Raw genomic sequence first — 16,415 nt, 5'->3', positions numbered from 1 at the left:
CACAGGGCTATCCTAAAAGAATTCTGTGGACAGCTCTGGCTATTTCCATTGCTGCCTTTTATGTGTCAATTCCATCCTTCTGGTCCCCCAAGCCTCCAGTCTTTCTTTTGATTCCTAGTATCATAACATAGGCCAATGTAAACTGGAAGATAATAGAATTTTTATTTGTTTGCTGTTTGTTTTGAATCAACATTTTAAAGTCAAGAGATTTCACACTAAAAAATCAAGACTTTCAACTTCTCTTTACCTAGTGGAAAATGTGGTCCAAATTCTCACATAGGGCAATCAAAGGCAGTGGCTACCCCCTTCAGACCCCAGTTCTCCACCATCCCCACCGCTCCCTATGGCCTCATTTATTTGCAAGATCTGCAGGGTTTCAGGGCTTGTCACTTGTGCCTTATACCTGTAAGTAGCTCCAAAGGTATAATCATGGCTCTGAATTTAGAAAATTGCTCTTGCATGAACATTGCATGGATCCCCCTACACACACACACACACACACACACACACACACAAATAACTCCTACCAAGTCATTCTGCTAATATAAAACTCTTGGTAGAATGACCCCACCAAGATCTCAAAGCCCATCTCTATGGGTGATCAGATCACTGCATTTCTGGTTCTGCCATGGGATGCATAGTTCTCTTCAGGGAGCAAACAATCCACAGGACTCTAGGCACTTCCTCTTGTTATATAGCGGCCTGAGGTCACTGCCAATAAATTACTGGTTTAAGGAAAACAATGACAAGCCTTTTCCATGGAGAACAGAGTTTGCTCACTCAATTATTTCCTAAAGTCGTGCCCTCTTTCCAGCTTGACACCATCATTTTTGAGGCAACAGCACTAAGTCTGTTGTTCTTCAGATCCACAAAGCCACACTGAACCTGCCACATGAGCGCAGCAAACTTTGAAAACAATGCCTTATTCCCTGGCAGTGGAATGATCACTGTATTGTTTATTAAGCGGTTGCTTTGTTAAAATGACTTATCAGGGTGAATCTAAGTTGTATTTGTTTACCAGTCCAGCTTTTCTCTTTACTTAGGAAATTTTGTTCACTATTCCTGATTGCTACAAAGCTTCAATGGAAAATACTAATAATCTGATTTTAGTGAAGTCAGACCTTTTAGGAATTCAAGATACAACTTAGATGAAGATAAAAATGATACCCAGAAAACCAGTAATAGTTGTCCTAAGTTTGGTTTATTTCCCAAATTCATTTTTCACTTGTAGGCCATGAGAAAGGGGAATGTGCTGGGTGCAGTGGGTGGGGGTCTGTTTCTTCCACCTAACACCAGCTTGGAAACAGTTGACATTTGATAGCATTGTCTCTGAGATTTGTAACCCTCTAGTAGAATTACATGCCCCTTGAGAAATAGCCTTCCTCTTTTTTTTTTTTTTTTTTTTTTATCAGTTGGGAAAACATTAACTTTGTCCCTTGGAGTATCCCCTACTGCCATCAATAAAGTTTGTCCTTTTTTTCTCTTTTAGAAGCAAAAGTGCCAATTTTCCTTTTCCTTTTTTTTCTTTAATTTCTCCCCTTCACTGGAGGAGCCAGTGAGGTGACAAGGGACTTGGTGCATTGAGAAGGCCTTTAATGCTGCTGCCTCCAACCATCCACAATCAGGAGGAGGTCTGTCCCTAAGCTTTCTGCCTGACTGGCTTTAAGCCTATTTGGGGACAGAATACAGCTTTCTGTCATACACACACAGATACACACACACGCAAACACACTCACAGACAAATCAACCAGCTGCAGGCCGAGCAACAGGAGGTGGCAAAATGTTGCCACTGTGTCCCTGGATTTGCAAGCATCCCCTCCAAAGCATGGCCAAGGCTAGTTATTCCCTGGGCTAAAGCCAGCCTGAGAACTTGGGGACCCTGCCAAAGCCTTGACAGTCCCTAAGCCTAGCTCTGTTGCCAGAGCCACACAGGAAAGTCATTAATTCATTAAATAAAGCTTCAGTAAATGACTAGAGAGCCCATTATTTGTTCATCAGTGGGCTACCTGCATAGAAGATATCTGAGCATTGACTTTAAGGAACCCAGAATATTTGAGGAAGCGGAGAAAAGACATACACTCATTTAAAAATTGAATAATGTAACAAGAAACACCACTCAGAGCAGTGTGTACGTAGAAGCCAAATGACCTTTCAGAGGAGGGAGTTTTCAGAGGGGTGAATAGCAGCCATCAGAGAAAGGAGACATTGTGGTATAATGAAGAGGGCCTGGGCTTTGGAGCCAGACAGACTGGGTGCAGATCCTCACTGTGTGATCTCCACCAAGTTCCTTGCCCTCTCTGGACGTCAGATTCCTTACTGGCGGAATAGAGGTAGCATATGCCTTGCAGAGTGATTGAAGGGATCATATGAGGTCAGCCGCACATAACAAGTACTCAACAAATGTTTGAGTTTTTTGGGTTTTTTTTTAAGATTTTATTTATTTATTCATGATAGACATGGGGGCAGCGGGGGAGAGACACAGGCAGAGGGAGAAGCAGGCTCCATGCCGGGAGCCCCACACAGGACTCAATCCCGGGACTCCAGGATCACACCCCGGCCAAGGGCAGGTGCTAAACCACTGAGCCACCCAGGGATCCCCTTGTTTTCTTTTTAAGAACATCACAGAGTAGTTGAAAAAGTAGTTTGTGTAGGTTTGGTCCAGGGGGAAATAAGGAGAGACTATTCCTTAGAGGAAAGAGGACTATAATGGAAAAAGTCATCCTGTCTAGTAAATGCTTTAGGAAGTGGAAAAGTATGAGAAGGGAGGCATTCTGTTTCCCTTTTTAACATTAACTTTTTTCTGAATATGAAAATGTTTCATGCCTATTACAGAAAATTTGGAAAGGAATAAAGTAAAACATCAAATATAATTCTGCACCCAGTGAAAACTCCTATAAACATTTTGGTGTTCCTTCTAATCTTTTTCTAGTACATATTTTCACATAACTGAGATCATACTATATACATAGTTTTGAATCCTACTTTTTTGCACCTAATGTTTCATAAGCATTTTCCCATGTCATTAAAAATTCTTCTCCACAAACATCATCGGCAATGGCCATATGGAATTTCACATATGGATACACCAAAATCTTCTCCACTCTTCCACAAATGGACATTTAGGGCTGTTCAGATAGTTCACTGTTAAAAATAATGCCTCCATGAATACCTTGTGGCAAAATTCTGTTTCCTCAGGATGGTTCTATAAAGTGGAATTACCAGTGTAAAGTTCCTACTGACCACAGACAAAGTGCTTTCCAGAAAGGATGTCCAATCCACATTCCCTGCCAGTCACAAAGGAGAGACACTTGGTCTTATCTTAATATCCAGATATTATCTTTGAAAAGAAATTTTTTTGCCTAATTTGACAGTCACTGAATAGCATTTCATTGTTCTCTTAATTACCTGCTTCGTTTTAGCAGACGTACCTAAAAGGATTTAAAGTAGTCCACAGATAAAGGAAAACCTTTCTTTTGTCTGCAATCAACAAATATTTATTGTGCAAATCATTTGACTCTGGATTTATCCTCGGTCTCCTTTTGGGGCAGGTTTGGAAGATTCACCTCTCAGGTTTCCATGATAATGAAGAGAAGAGCTTTGAGGTTCAGTGCAGAGGACATTCTGGGTGAAAACATAACGATTCTGCCACTATTGAGCTTTGTGGAAGAGCAAGTCATGGAACCTGTCTGAAATTCTGGTCCTTCAATATATTTTTTAAAGGTTTTTATTTATTTATTCATGAGAGACACAGAGAGAGAGGCAGAGACATAGGCAGAGGGAGAAGGAGGCTCCCTGCAGGGAACCTGATGTGGGACTCGATCCCGGGACCCCAGGATCACGCCCCGGGCCGAAGGCGGGCGCTACACCGCTGAGCCACCCAGGGATCCCCTGGTCCTTCGGTATTGTCTCCTATCCCAGGATGTGAAAAATGTGAGGATCCCAAGTTTTACTCAATAACATACTAAAGGTGCTTTTAAAAGTTTTCTTTTAATCCTACAAAAGTGTAATAACACGGTTAGTTTCATCCGGTCATTATTGTGTCCTAAGTGAGCAGTTTCTAAGAGTCCCACCTGCTGACCCCAACATCAGCTTTCAGGAGATGAGGTCCGTCACCAACACACATTAGGGGGAGGGGAGGGGTGCCGAGGAAAGAGGAGAGCTAGGCTCAGTGGAGAACAGGTCCTCGGCCCGCAGACATCCCGGGAACTCCTCCCGCCTGAAAGGTTTCATCTTAAGGAAAGGGGGCGGTGTGTTTAGGATGCAGACTGGGCAAGCCTTGCAGTCTGCAAGCGACCAGCCCGGGGTGCGCGTCGCAGCGCCCTCGCGCCCTCTCTGGCTGGCGCTCGCACCTGGAGGGAGGGAGGGAGGGAGGGAGCGGCCCCTGCAAACCCGGCCTGCCGGGGCCTCTTCAACGTCCAGCCCCACCCCCACCCCCACCCCCACCCCCACCCCACCTCGCCCGAGCCTTCCGCCTAACTTCTCATCCCCGCGGCCGCTCGTGCTCCGCGCCGAGTGCAGGAGGACGCCGGGTACGGGGCCACACGTGCGCTCCAGCCGGCTTGGGATCCCGACCCTCGCGCCTCGTGGCCGCCAGCCGGCTCCGTTTCCTCCGCGTGGGGGCCTTGTCCTCGGGTGCGGGGCTGCGCCCCAGCGCCGCGAGCAGGGCATCGCACGCCCCGGCCCCCGGTGGGCTAAATGCATCGCTGTTGTGCGAATGAATGAGTGATTCTGTGCAAGTCTGCCTCGTGATCTGTTACAGAAACTACTGTTCGCGGAGCCACCCTCCTAATCAGGCGCACTTACACGGACGTCTGAGGACGGCTGTCACTACCTGGTTGCCTGCAAACACGCACCTACTTCCCCGGCACGGTCTCCCTCCTTGATTACGCCAAATCATCCTACCCTCTTCTGGAAGTGTTTCCGTATTTTGCACACCTGATGCGGGCACTGTTACTGGGGATGGGCGCGTATGCTTACAGACAGTTGTGCTCCGAGGACAGAACCGTTTTGTTTTCTGGCGGTCTGCATCCGCTGAGAGCGCGGGGAAGGGAGTCACATGCTGGACCCGCGTGGGCATTGCCGCCTACGGGCTGGGTTATGCTGCTACTTCACTACCCTTCTCCGGGCCTCAGTTTCCCCATCTGTAGCATTCCCGGGGCCGGAGTTCCATCCACGTGAGCAAGGATGGATGCACACTGGGTCGCGTAGGTGGCCCGCGCCTCTCACCTCCCTCCGGGCGCGCTCAGCGTTCCCAAGTTGGAGGACGCCTCCGGGAAGCCCTCCACGCGCAGCCCGAGACTCCCAAGGTGACCTCCAGCTCACAGCGGCGGCTCAGGGGATTCCCAGGTTTGCCCCAATTAACCTCGCCGGGGCTGCAGCCGGGCGGGACCCGCCCCTCCCTCGCGCCCTCCTCCCGCACGCCGGCCCCTCTCCCCCCACCCCGCCTCCCTCCTCCCGGCCCCACCCGCCCGCCCATCCGCGCGGCGCATGCGCCGCCCGCCGAGCGTGTTTTTATAAAAGTCCAGCTTCAGCCAGAAACTTCACAGTCTGTTGTTGGCTGCGGCAGCAGGTAGCAAAGTGACCCCGACGGCTTGGGTGCTCCGGTAGCCACGGCGGCCGGCGGGCGAGCGGTTACCATGGAAGAGCTCCATGTAAGTCCGGTTTCGACCTGATTTCCTTACACGCGCAAACACGAAAACTTAGGGCGCGACCCCCCTCGGAGCGAGCCGAGGCGAGCGGAGCGTGGGAGGGGCCGGTCCCGGGGAAGGAGCGTGGAAGGGAGTTTCCGTGCGCGTGGCGACCCCGGAGGACCCGGCAGGATTGGAATCGTTGGCTCTGTAGGGCGAGGAGGAGAGATGCGTGTGTCTCCCCCTGGAGCCTGCGGCGCGCGCTGGGCCGGCACAGCTTGCAGACCCAAGAACGTCCTGCACAGCAGCGGGCGCGCGCCGTCCCGGGACTCGGCCCGAGGATGTCGGGGGGGCGGGGGGCGGCGGGGGGGGGATTACAGGAGCTGGAGCTAGAGGCGGAGGGCGGCGCGCGGGGCTGAGTTCCCAGGGCGAGGACCGCGCCCCTCGTTAATCTCAGGCGCAGGCTGGGGGGGGGGGCGCCCCTGAGGGTGGGCGCGCGGGCCCTAAGCTCTGCACAGCCCGCGGGCTGCGTCAGGACCCCCCGCCGGCGAGCAGAGGGCGGGAGAGGCGGGCATCTGAGCCTCGGCCCCGCGGGGAGCGGCCCCGGGCCCCGACGGCGGAGCGGAGGTGTGCGCGGCGGGGACCCGCGGGAGGCTGCGAGGGCACCTGGGCTGCGGGTGTGCGCGGCGCACACGGGCAGGTGCAGGCGGGGAGACCGTTTGGCACTCGCCGATCCCAAATGCGCTGTTGAACCGTTGGTGGTTTCCTGGAGACTTTTGAAAACCCCTTACCAGGAAGGCTTTTCGTTTCCCCCGGCGGCGCGCGATTCAAAGGCTGTTAGGGGGAGACGCCCATTCGCTCCCCAACACCCTGTGAGCCTGCCCTTGGCGAGGTGCTGGGCGAGACCCCGGGAGCCGCGGCGCCCGCTGGTGGGCGTGGGCGCGGGGCAGGCGCGGAGGTCGGGGGTTCGCCCCCCCCCCCCCCCCCGGCCTCAGGGCGCCCTCCGCCCCGAGGCTTCCAGCTGCAGACCTCCGACCCCATTTACTGGGTCAGTGGCGGGGTGGGAAGCGGCCCGGGAGGGTGAGGAAATGAAACTCGGGGCGAGGACCATGAGTGCAGACCCCGTGACCTTCCCCTCGCAGTAAATCGCCGCGCTCCCCGACGCCGCAGACGCGCCAAGAGGTAGACGGTCGGGCGGAGAGGCCCGCGCCCGGAGGAGCGCAAGCCCCAGGCGCTGTGCGCGTCCGCACCCTCCTGTAACAGCCCTGTTCACCCCACGCGCCACAGATCCTTCCTTTAAGGCTGTAGCCTCCTTCCCCACTACGTGTTGCTTGAAGTACAGATTGGTTTGTGTTTACATGGACGAGGGGAAGGCAATGTTTTGTGCCTTAGGAGAAAGTTTTGAGGACCCACCCCCCCATGCTCATTCTTTCCCTTTTCCCTATCCTGGGGAAACCTTCGTATAGAAAATTAATCCCAGCTCCTCGGAACTCAAGCTTCTGTTCCCACTCCTCGCCTGCCCCCCACCCCCACCCCACCTCTCCCACTCCCTAGGGCGCACAGTCTAGGAGTGGCTTCTTTGTGTTTTGTTTTGGTATTTTCCCTCCCAAGGTTTTTTCTCCCCCCCCCCCGTGGGTGGGGTAGAAGAGTTAGCAAAGATGTGACTTTCAAACACTCAGAATCTCAGCGCCCTTTTGTTCTAAACAAAGGATTTTGTAATTGGTTCTACTTAAGAAGGATATAACAAGTGACTCTAGGGAAGATGAGGAGGAGGGTTGCAGGAATCTATAACAATTCTCTTGTGCCCTTCCATTCACTACTTCATCCGAAGCAGAGTGTCCCGAAGAAGCCTGGGCTGACTTGGGTTTTATAAATTACTTTTTAAAAATCGCAGAAACATTTTTTTTTTTTTAAGTTGGAGAATGCCAGCTGAACTAGAAAATTAACATCCCTTCCCTTGCCTCTTTTGCAGATATACCCTTCAGATAACTACACAGAAGAGGACTTGGGCTCAGGCGACTATGACTCCATGAAGGAACCCTGCTTCCGGGAGGAAAATGCTCACTTCAACCGTATCTTTCTGCCCACAGTCTACTCCATCATCTTCTTGACTGGCATAGTGGGCAATGGATTGGTCATCCTGGTCATGGGTTACCAGAAGAAACTGAGAAGCATGACAGACAAGTATAGACTGCACCTGTCTGTGGCAGACCTCCTCTTTGTCCTCACACTTCCCTTCTGGGCAGTTGAGGCTGTGGCAAACTGGTACTTCGGGAATTTCCTGTGCAAGGCGGTCCATGTCATCTATACTGTCAACCTCTATAGCAGTGTCCTCATCCTGGCCTTCATCAGTCTGGACCGGTACTTGGCTATTGTCCATGCCACCAACAGTCAGAGGCCAAGGAAGCTGTTGGCGGAAAAGGTGGTCTACGTTGGCGTCTGGATACCTGCTCTCCTGTTGACTATTCCCGATTTCATCTTTGCCAATGTCAGGGAGGCAGATGACAGGTATATCTGTGACCGCTTCTATCCCAATGACTCATGGTTGGTGGTGTTCCAGTTTCAGCACATAATGGTTGGCCTTATCCTGCCGGGTATCGTCATCCTGTCCTGCTACTGCATTATCATCTCCAAGCTGTCCCACTCGAAGGGCTACCAGAAGCGCAAGGCTCTCAAGACCACAGTCATCCTCATCCTTGCTTTCTTTGCCTGCTGGCTGCCCTACTACATTGGGATCAGCATCGATTCCTTTATCCTTCTGGAAATCATCAAGCAAGGATGTGAGTTTGAGAAAACTGTGCACAAGTGGATTTCCATCACTGAGGCCCTAGCCTTTTTCCACTGTTGCCTGAACCCCATCCTCTACGCCTTCCTTGGAGCCAAATTTAAAACCTCTGCCCAGCATGCACTCACCTCTGTGAGCAGAGGGTCCAGCCTCAAGATCCTTTCCAAAGGGAAGCGGGGAGGACATTCTTCTGTTTCAACTGAGTCGGAGTCTTCAAGTTTTCACTCCAGCTAACAATGATCTCAAAGACTTGTATACATTAAAGAACTCTTTTTTTTTGTTACACATTTTTTCAGATATAAAAGACTGACCGATACTGTACAGTTTTTATTGACTGTTGGATTTTTTCTTGTGTTACTTTAGTTTTTGTGAGGTTTAATTGACTTATTTATATAAATATTTTTTGTTGTTGTTTTTCATGTGGATGAGTGTCTGTAGGCAGGACCTATTGCCAAGTTCTTAGTTGCTGTATGTCTGGTTGTAGGACTGTAGAAAAGGGAACTGAACATTCCAGAGTGTGTAGTGAATCACTTAAGCTAGAAATGATCCTCAGCTGTTTGTACATAAATAATCTCTCCATTCCGGTGGAACATTTTCTTTTTCCTGTTCTTAAATGGTTTGGTTACACTATGTGATTTTGCTGTAGAAGGTGGCACTTACAACCAAAGCCTGAAGTAGTATAGAAATGATGGTTTTTCAGTTTTCTCAAGTGGACTGATTTCAGCACCTTCAATGTACAGTCTTGTATTAAGTTGTTAATAAAAGTTCGTGATAAACTTACTCAGTGTTATGTTTGATTTCTGTTGACATTCCTTTGGCTAACAGAAGTCAAAAATAATAACATATTTATGGCATGTCAGGTCCTATCCTAGCTGTTTTAATATTTTACTTAACCCTTATCACAATTCTATGATAGGAACTCTGACTCAATTATTAATAACAGAACTACAGTTTGTAGAGCAGGAAACTGAGGCACAGAAAGCCCAAGTGACCAGGTTAAAGGCATGGTAAGTAGCATAGCCAGTATTCCAAACCAGGGAATCTTGTCTTCAAAATCTGAAGTCTTGGGATCCCTAGGTGGCGCAGCGGTTTGGCGCCTGCCTTTGGCCCAGGGCGTGATCCTGGAGACCCAGGATCGAATCCCACATCAGGCTCCCGGTGCGTGGAGCCTGCTTCTCCCTCTGCCTGTGTCTCTGCCTCTCTCTCTCTCTCTCTCTCTCTGTGACTATCATAAATAAATAAAAAATTTAAAAAAAAATCTGAAGTCTCAACCACTTTCAACTCCTAGACATTTAGAAACCTCCAGCCAGTTTGTATTCCTATGAAAAATAATCTTTTGAAGGAAAAATGTATGTTAAGGAGAAAAGGGATGCAATACCATGTTTTAGATTTTACTAGGACTGACCCCTTGTATGATCCAGGTCTGTGCTGTGCCAAGCACACTATGCTTTTTCTCATCTGATTCTTTCCATCTAGATTCCATCATTCCCTTTTCACAGACAAAGGAACGGAGATGCATAGACTTTCCATAACTTGCATTTTCAAGGGGACAAACCAGTTGATTCCATTCATCCTTCCAGCCTGTGCTCTTAACCATACCACTATCGTTCCCCAGAACACCTGGTCATAAACCAACTGAACTGTTATTGAAAATAAAGCCAAAAGTGAATGTTTTCTTCATAAAATTAACCATGCCAAAAATACCCTCCTTGCAATATCTTCTATGCAAATCTCAACATTTTATTGCAACACCTAGCACCTCAAGGGTTTAACCAAGCAGATGAAAGTTAAATTGGTGCTTTCAGAGTTCAGAAGAAAGGTCCACTGAACCAAGCTCCTCACTGCTCATATTTTGCACAAGATTTTGGAGTCTTACATAATAACACCCGTAGCTATTTACACTACCATTGTGCAAGCCCTAGGCTCTTGAGTAAATTTCAGCTCTGGTCTCCATTTAAAGATAATTTCTAAACTATATAGCAGCCGTACCTATCTCATTTTGGAACACAAACAGGGCACTCCAGGCATGCACTCAAAGATAATAACCAGGATATAATCAAGGCAATATTTGGTCTACTTTTCATAATTGTTTCTGGCACAGAAAATCTATTTTGGAGGAAAAATTGCAATGTATTATCTTTCTGAGGCAAATCACATTTGTTGAAGGCAAATTATAGATCCTGTGAAGGGAAATAACTTAATTACTTAAAATAGAATCCAATTTGGCTGTACATTTCTGCTGCAGTCTATGGATCTGGAATAATTCAGAGTGGTATTCCTATTCCACTTGAGAACACAATTAGATTTTATATAGGAAATTATCTTGAGGTTTCTTGGTTTTCCCTGCGAAGCCTAATTGGATCACCCTTCATTTAAGCATAGTTTTACATGTACCCTTTGGAAGGCTTAGTCTTAAAACCGTGACCATTGTAAAAGACTTCACTTGAACTTTCTCTATAAATATTTATCCTTGAGACAATAGAAGAAATCCTTGGAAGGAATTCGTTTTCTTTCTCATCTTGGCTTGAAACCTAGTCACCCCAGATTCCTCTCCTTTACCCTGGAGTCACAACAAAAGGAACCAAGCTGAAACAAAATTCCCAGTGTCACCAGTCTTAATGGGTATTTCATTCTCCCTTGGAACAAAGGTGGGATAACTCTTTTTAAAAAAGAAAAAAAGGTTTGTCTCTCTCCTTGCCCTGAAAGCCCCACCCCCCATCATTCTCTGTCCCCACCATACCATGTTCCAAGTGGCTCCAAAGCATTCCCTGTGTGGTGGTTTGTTCGACAATGCTGGGAAACCCAGTCTGCTAGCCAGCCCTCACATGAAGTAGCTGATTGTTCCCTCTCCTCATCCCTTATGAATGGGGCCCTTGAAGGTCAGTAATGTAGATCCAGTTGTATAATGGAAGCTAAAATATTTAAATTGTATGCATGCTGCCACAAATGGCATAAACATGACATCTGAGTTATTAATAACATTAAGCCTGTGACTGGGGAGGAAAGAAGATGTTTTTATCTTGCAAAGCCTTTGTTTTCGTAAAACGCCACTTGGCAATTCACCTCCCCCTACTGGGGGCTTCTCAGTCTCCTTTTGTGGTTATGCCTATGTTAAAATAATAATTCTGAGGGACTCTTTTAATAGGATACTCTACAGGTTTTATTTTAACAATCTAACAAGCTTGATTTTCTCCAAGCTTATTGTAAGATAGTAAAGGCTCCACAAACAGAATTGAGTTGTCATTATGTCCATGTAATACTCACTGAGGAGGCGGAGGGACCACTGGAGACAAAATTCACATTACCTTAGAAAATAATCTAGGCATCCTTCAACACTTAAAAATTTGACATTGCAGCCTGGCATCGTAGGGATGTACCCAGCCCACTTTGAGGAGGTCTCCACTTGGCTGTCAATGTGGCTTAGCCAGTCAGTGCTGGAGATCCAAAAGTTAGCCAGAGGAATGACCTTTCCATGAGCACAGCCCAAGAGAAACGTTGTTGAAATGAATCCTTTCAAAGCAGCAGCTCTCAGCTGGGGCAGGGTAGAACCTGCGGGAGGGGAAGGCAGGGGGAGGAGGTGGTGGCAGGGGTCACTTCCCCAAGAAATATTTGGTAAACTCTGGAAATATTTTGGGTGATTATACTGGGATGGGTGGGTGGGTGGATAGGTAAAGTGCTACTGGCATCTAGTGGGTAGGGGGCAGGGATGCTGCTAAACATTCTACAATTATCCAGCCCAAAGTGCCCAGAATACTCAAATTGAGAATGTTTTTTCAAGATGAGGGCCACAGGATGATAATAATTATGAAAATAAGGATATATCCAAACAATATAATTCCATGAAATTATCAATGGACAAAGTTCCAAGGTCTCCCTTCAGCACCTCTATTTGGTCTCACTTCAATGCATTCTCATTCCCCCTTACTCAACACACCATTCTCTTCCACCTTTACTTCATCATTTTGCTGTAATGAACATGTCTTTCTGTCTTCTTCTCTCATGCTATGCTAGGAAGGCATCCCACAAAGGGAAATAAATGGTAAAGGGTGACTGCTGCAGATTCTCTAGCTCCCACCCAATATCTGTCTCCCCAAAGACCACAATGTTTACTCAGCTAATCCTAACCATAGTCTGCGACTCAATTTGGAACACATCCCACTTTGCTCCTTTTATTTAAAAAAATAAACAAGGAATGATGAGGTACCAGGCCATTGCTCCATTGTCTACAAGTGATTTGGATTAATTTAAAGCAATCCCATTAAGTCCAACAATTAAAATCTAAAACCTTCTGAAAATCCTTCTTTCAACTGAAAATGCAAACTGTTTGCAGGCTGAGTTGAGGGATCCACAATGTTAAGAAGTCATACAAGGGGGAAGGATTTTTCAAAATCAAACAAATAGAAGTGCTCAACCAAACCATACCAGGTGCTGGATGTTTATCTGGTAGAGCCAGTCCACGATTAAATAGATTTACATATTACAGTTCAATTAACTAGAACCCAACTCATCAACACTCTTAATTAAAGGGAATTACTTCCTCATATTTGACTCTGTCAGAAGGAAGGTAATATTTATTGAGAGCTAACTGAACTCCAGGCACACTCATCCATGTGCTCCTCAGAAAAGCCCTACCAGTTAAGTATTACTCTCTCCATTTTCAGGCAAGAACACAGAGAAATTAAACTACAATAATGGGGTTATGTTCTTTCCCCTGTGCATACTATAAATGGCACTGAAGCAGAACCAAACATGTTCTGAGGCACATCCTCAAGTTCTCAATATCTTCAGTTCAAATGCCTCTATCTTTTTTAGGTTGACTTCTACGTGATATCAAAAACAGTTACCACTCACCTTGAGGGCTTCCTACATACAAGGTACTTTGATTATTTAATCTTCATGACCACCATATGTAGTAGGTATTATCATTTCACTGTTTTACAGATGGGAGAAACTGAGGCAAAATTTATTCAACATCATGTAGGTATGAGGTAAAACCCGGATTTGAACACAGGCAGGCTGACACCAGTGTGTGCCTTCTTAAGCACTACAGTAACTTCATTATCTTCTATTGTTTTAGCCAAGGTAATACCATGAGCTCAAAAAGATCCTCTGTGTTCTTCAATCCTCTTCAGGGTTCAGTAATAGATACTTGTATGATTATACTTTGTAAAGCAACAGAGCAGATACTGATTTTTTTTAAAGATTTTATTTATTTAGTTAGTTATTTGAGAGAGCGAGATCATGAGCAGGAGGAGAGAGAAGGATAGGGAGAGAGGAAGAGGAAGAGGGACAAGCAGACTCCCCACTGAGCTGGGGCCCACATGGGGCTCAATCCCAGGACCACAAAACCATGACCTGAGCCAAAGTCAGACACTTAACCAACTGAGCCACACAGGTGCCCCCAGAGACTGATATTTTAGAACGAGTTTCACTATTAGTCATTGAAATAAAATAGGGTTAAGTGCCTGGCACATAGTAGGAGCTCAATAAACATTTGTTGAATGAGTGAATGAATGAACACCCATGAATTTCTATTCCTAAGAGCACACCATACTCTAAGTATTCTGATTAATGTTGGCATGTGACTTGACCTCCTTCCTTCATTCTTTCAGGCATTCTTTAATTGAACCATTTATTGAACAGTACCCTGGGCCAAGCAGGGATGAAAGTTACTCAGTGTAGAGGAAGATATAATCCTTTGGTGTTCTAGATAAGCTGGAAAGATAGCTAAAGGACTCCCAGACTTTCCACACTGCCTTACATTTTAAGATATCAAAGTTTCTACCTGCCCACCCTATTTTCCTATTATATGATACCCCCTCACTCCCAGTCTTGCTTCCACTGATTCTCCATTTAGGGAAGAGCAGATCCCTGCCCACCTCATAAGCTGGGTTAGCAGCTCCCAATCCTGGTCTTCCTGTGTCACCAGCTAAAGGCTGGCTGGCTGTTCACGTCATGAGGATAAGAGCAGAAATTCTGTCAAACCATAGGATACAGGAAAGAGCCCTAAAGGCAGTTTCTTGGCCTTCTGTCCATAGGAGACAACTTGTTAGGCCCCTGGGATTGAGGAAGGATTCAAGACCATCACTTTGGGCCACATCCTACTTCCTCTGGCAAGCCTGCTCAGTCTCTTATCAGTCCAAAGTGAGCTTTTCCATCCCAAATTCTTAGCTCATGAAGTCTGTGTAGTGTGTAAACTAGCACAAATAAAAGGCTTTTGCAAAGATAAAAGCAGCTATTGTATGTTATTACAGTTATTCTTTTTTTCATCCTGAAAACAAACTTTGCTTCTTAACTGGTGTAATAATGTCTTAAGTGCAGAGAACTTTGCACTCTAACATAGTTAATTCATAGATTTGATTTGATGAAAAAATAATCAGATTCCATAAGGTTGTGCCAGTGTTAGCTAAAATTATATAAGGTTAGCTCAGTTGGTTAGAACTTGATGTATCTAAAGCCAGGATCAAGGGTGAGTCCCACTGGGACCATCTTTAAAGTAATGGTACACATGGATGCAAGGACAATGTCTATCTTGTTTATAGCTATATCTCCAGTCTCTAGAACAGGAGTGGAAAGCTTTTTCTGTAAAGGCCCAGACAGTAAGTATTTTAGCCCTAGAAGGCCATACCGTTTCCGTCATAATTACTCAATTCTGCCATTGCAGCAGGAAAGCATCCAGACACAATACATAAATGAATGAGCATGGCTGTGTTCCAATAAAACTTTATTGTGGACATTGAAATTTGAATTTCATATGCCTTTTAAGTATCATAGAATATTATTCTTCCTTAAATTTTTTTCAACAATTTTATAAAAATGTAAAAACTATTCTTTGTTCTCAGACTATGAAAAACAGGTGGCGGGAATCCTTGGGTGGCTCAGCGGTTTAGCGCCTGCCTTTGGCCCAGGGCATGATCCTGGAGTCCTGGGATCGAGTCCCACATCCGGCTCCCTGCATGGAGCCTGCTTCTCCCTCTGCCTGTGTCTCTGCCTCTCTCTCTCTCTCTCTCTCTCTGTGTCTCATGAATAAATAAATAAAAAACTTAAAAAAAAAGAAAGAAAGAAAAGAAAGAAAGAAAGAAAGAAAGAAAGAAAGAAAGAAAGAAAGAAAGAAAGAAGAAGAAAGAAGAAGAAAGAAAGAAAGAAAGAAAGAAAGAAAGAAAGAAAGAAAGAAGAAGGAAGAAAGAAGAAAGAAGGAAGGAAGGAAGGAAGGAAGAAGAAAGAAACACAGGTGGCAGGTCAAATCTGACCTGAAGACTACAGTTTGTGGACACCAGGTCTAAACAATGCTTAATATACAGTAGAGAAGTTCAATAAACATGAATGAATAAGTGAAACTCTAAATATAGGAAAGTTTACTCTTTAAGCTTAAGGAGCCAAGAAGAAACCCAGTGAACCAGGGACCTTTAACTATTTGCAAAAATATCACACTTATCACTTACAAAGCACTTTGCCATTCACAAAATGCTTCCATGGGTGGAACATGAGTCTGTATGCTGGTTTGTGCCATATTGGTTGGCAAGATCCTGCTGCCTTACTAGGTCTATTATTTAGGAAAGAAAGGTCTGGGATAACAGAGTTGCCTTTTTATCCACTTTTGTGCTGTACTGCCCTCATCTCTCAGAGTGTGGGTGAAGATGGCATCTCCTTTTATAACTCCCTGTAGCAAGAACAATGACCACTCACAGATGAACACTGAGGTGCTGACTAACCTTTCAGGGGTGGGGGGCTCGGGGTGTGAGGCGGTGAGCAGCACAAGTTTTCCTCCTTCAAAATGATAATCACAGTCACAACTTTTGGCAGCAGCTACCCAGTTAGTAAATAGGACAAAAGAAAAAGCCATAATCCAACTGCAATGAATAGTGTTTCACAGCTACAAAAGCCCAAGAAAAATCAATGGTGCAGAAAGCATTTTTGGACTTCACCCCAGCTTGGGGGGGACTGGGGATAGTTCTGCTCTTCCCTTTTAGGCTTTAGGTGCCTCATGGGAATGTCAGAATTAA

General features: G+C 46.2%; 1 protein-coding gene across 1 annotated transcript; it reads left to right on the top strand.

The window, feature by feature from the left end:
- The first annotated feature begins 5,479 nt into the window (after window positions 1-5,479).
- Window positions 5,480-9,192, top strand: CXCR4 (C-X-C motif chemokine receptor 4). Its single transcript, XM_025430622.3, has 2 exons — window positions 5,480-5,651; window positions 7,600-9,192. Exons 1-2 carry the CDS (start codon window positions 5,637-5,639, stop codon window positions 8,644-8,646), a joined length of 1,062 nt encoding a protein of 353 aa, XP_025286407.1. The 5' UTR covers window positions 5,480-5,636; the 3' UTR covers window positions 8,647-9,192.
- The last annotated feature ends 7,223 nt before the right edge of the window (window positions 9,193-16,415 follow it).

Source organism: Canis lupus, chromosome 19 (genome assembly GCF_003254725.2).
Source record: "Canis lupus dingo isolate Sandy chromosome 19, ASM325472v2, whole genome shotgun sequence".
NCBI classification, from domain to species: Eukaryota; Metazoa; Chordata; class Mammalia; order Carnivora; family Canidae; genus Canis; species Canis lupus.
This window is presented reverse-complemented; position numbering and strand designations above follow the sequence as displayed.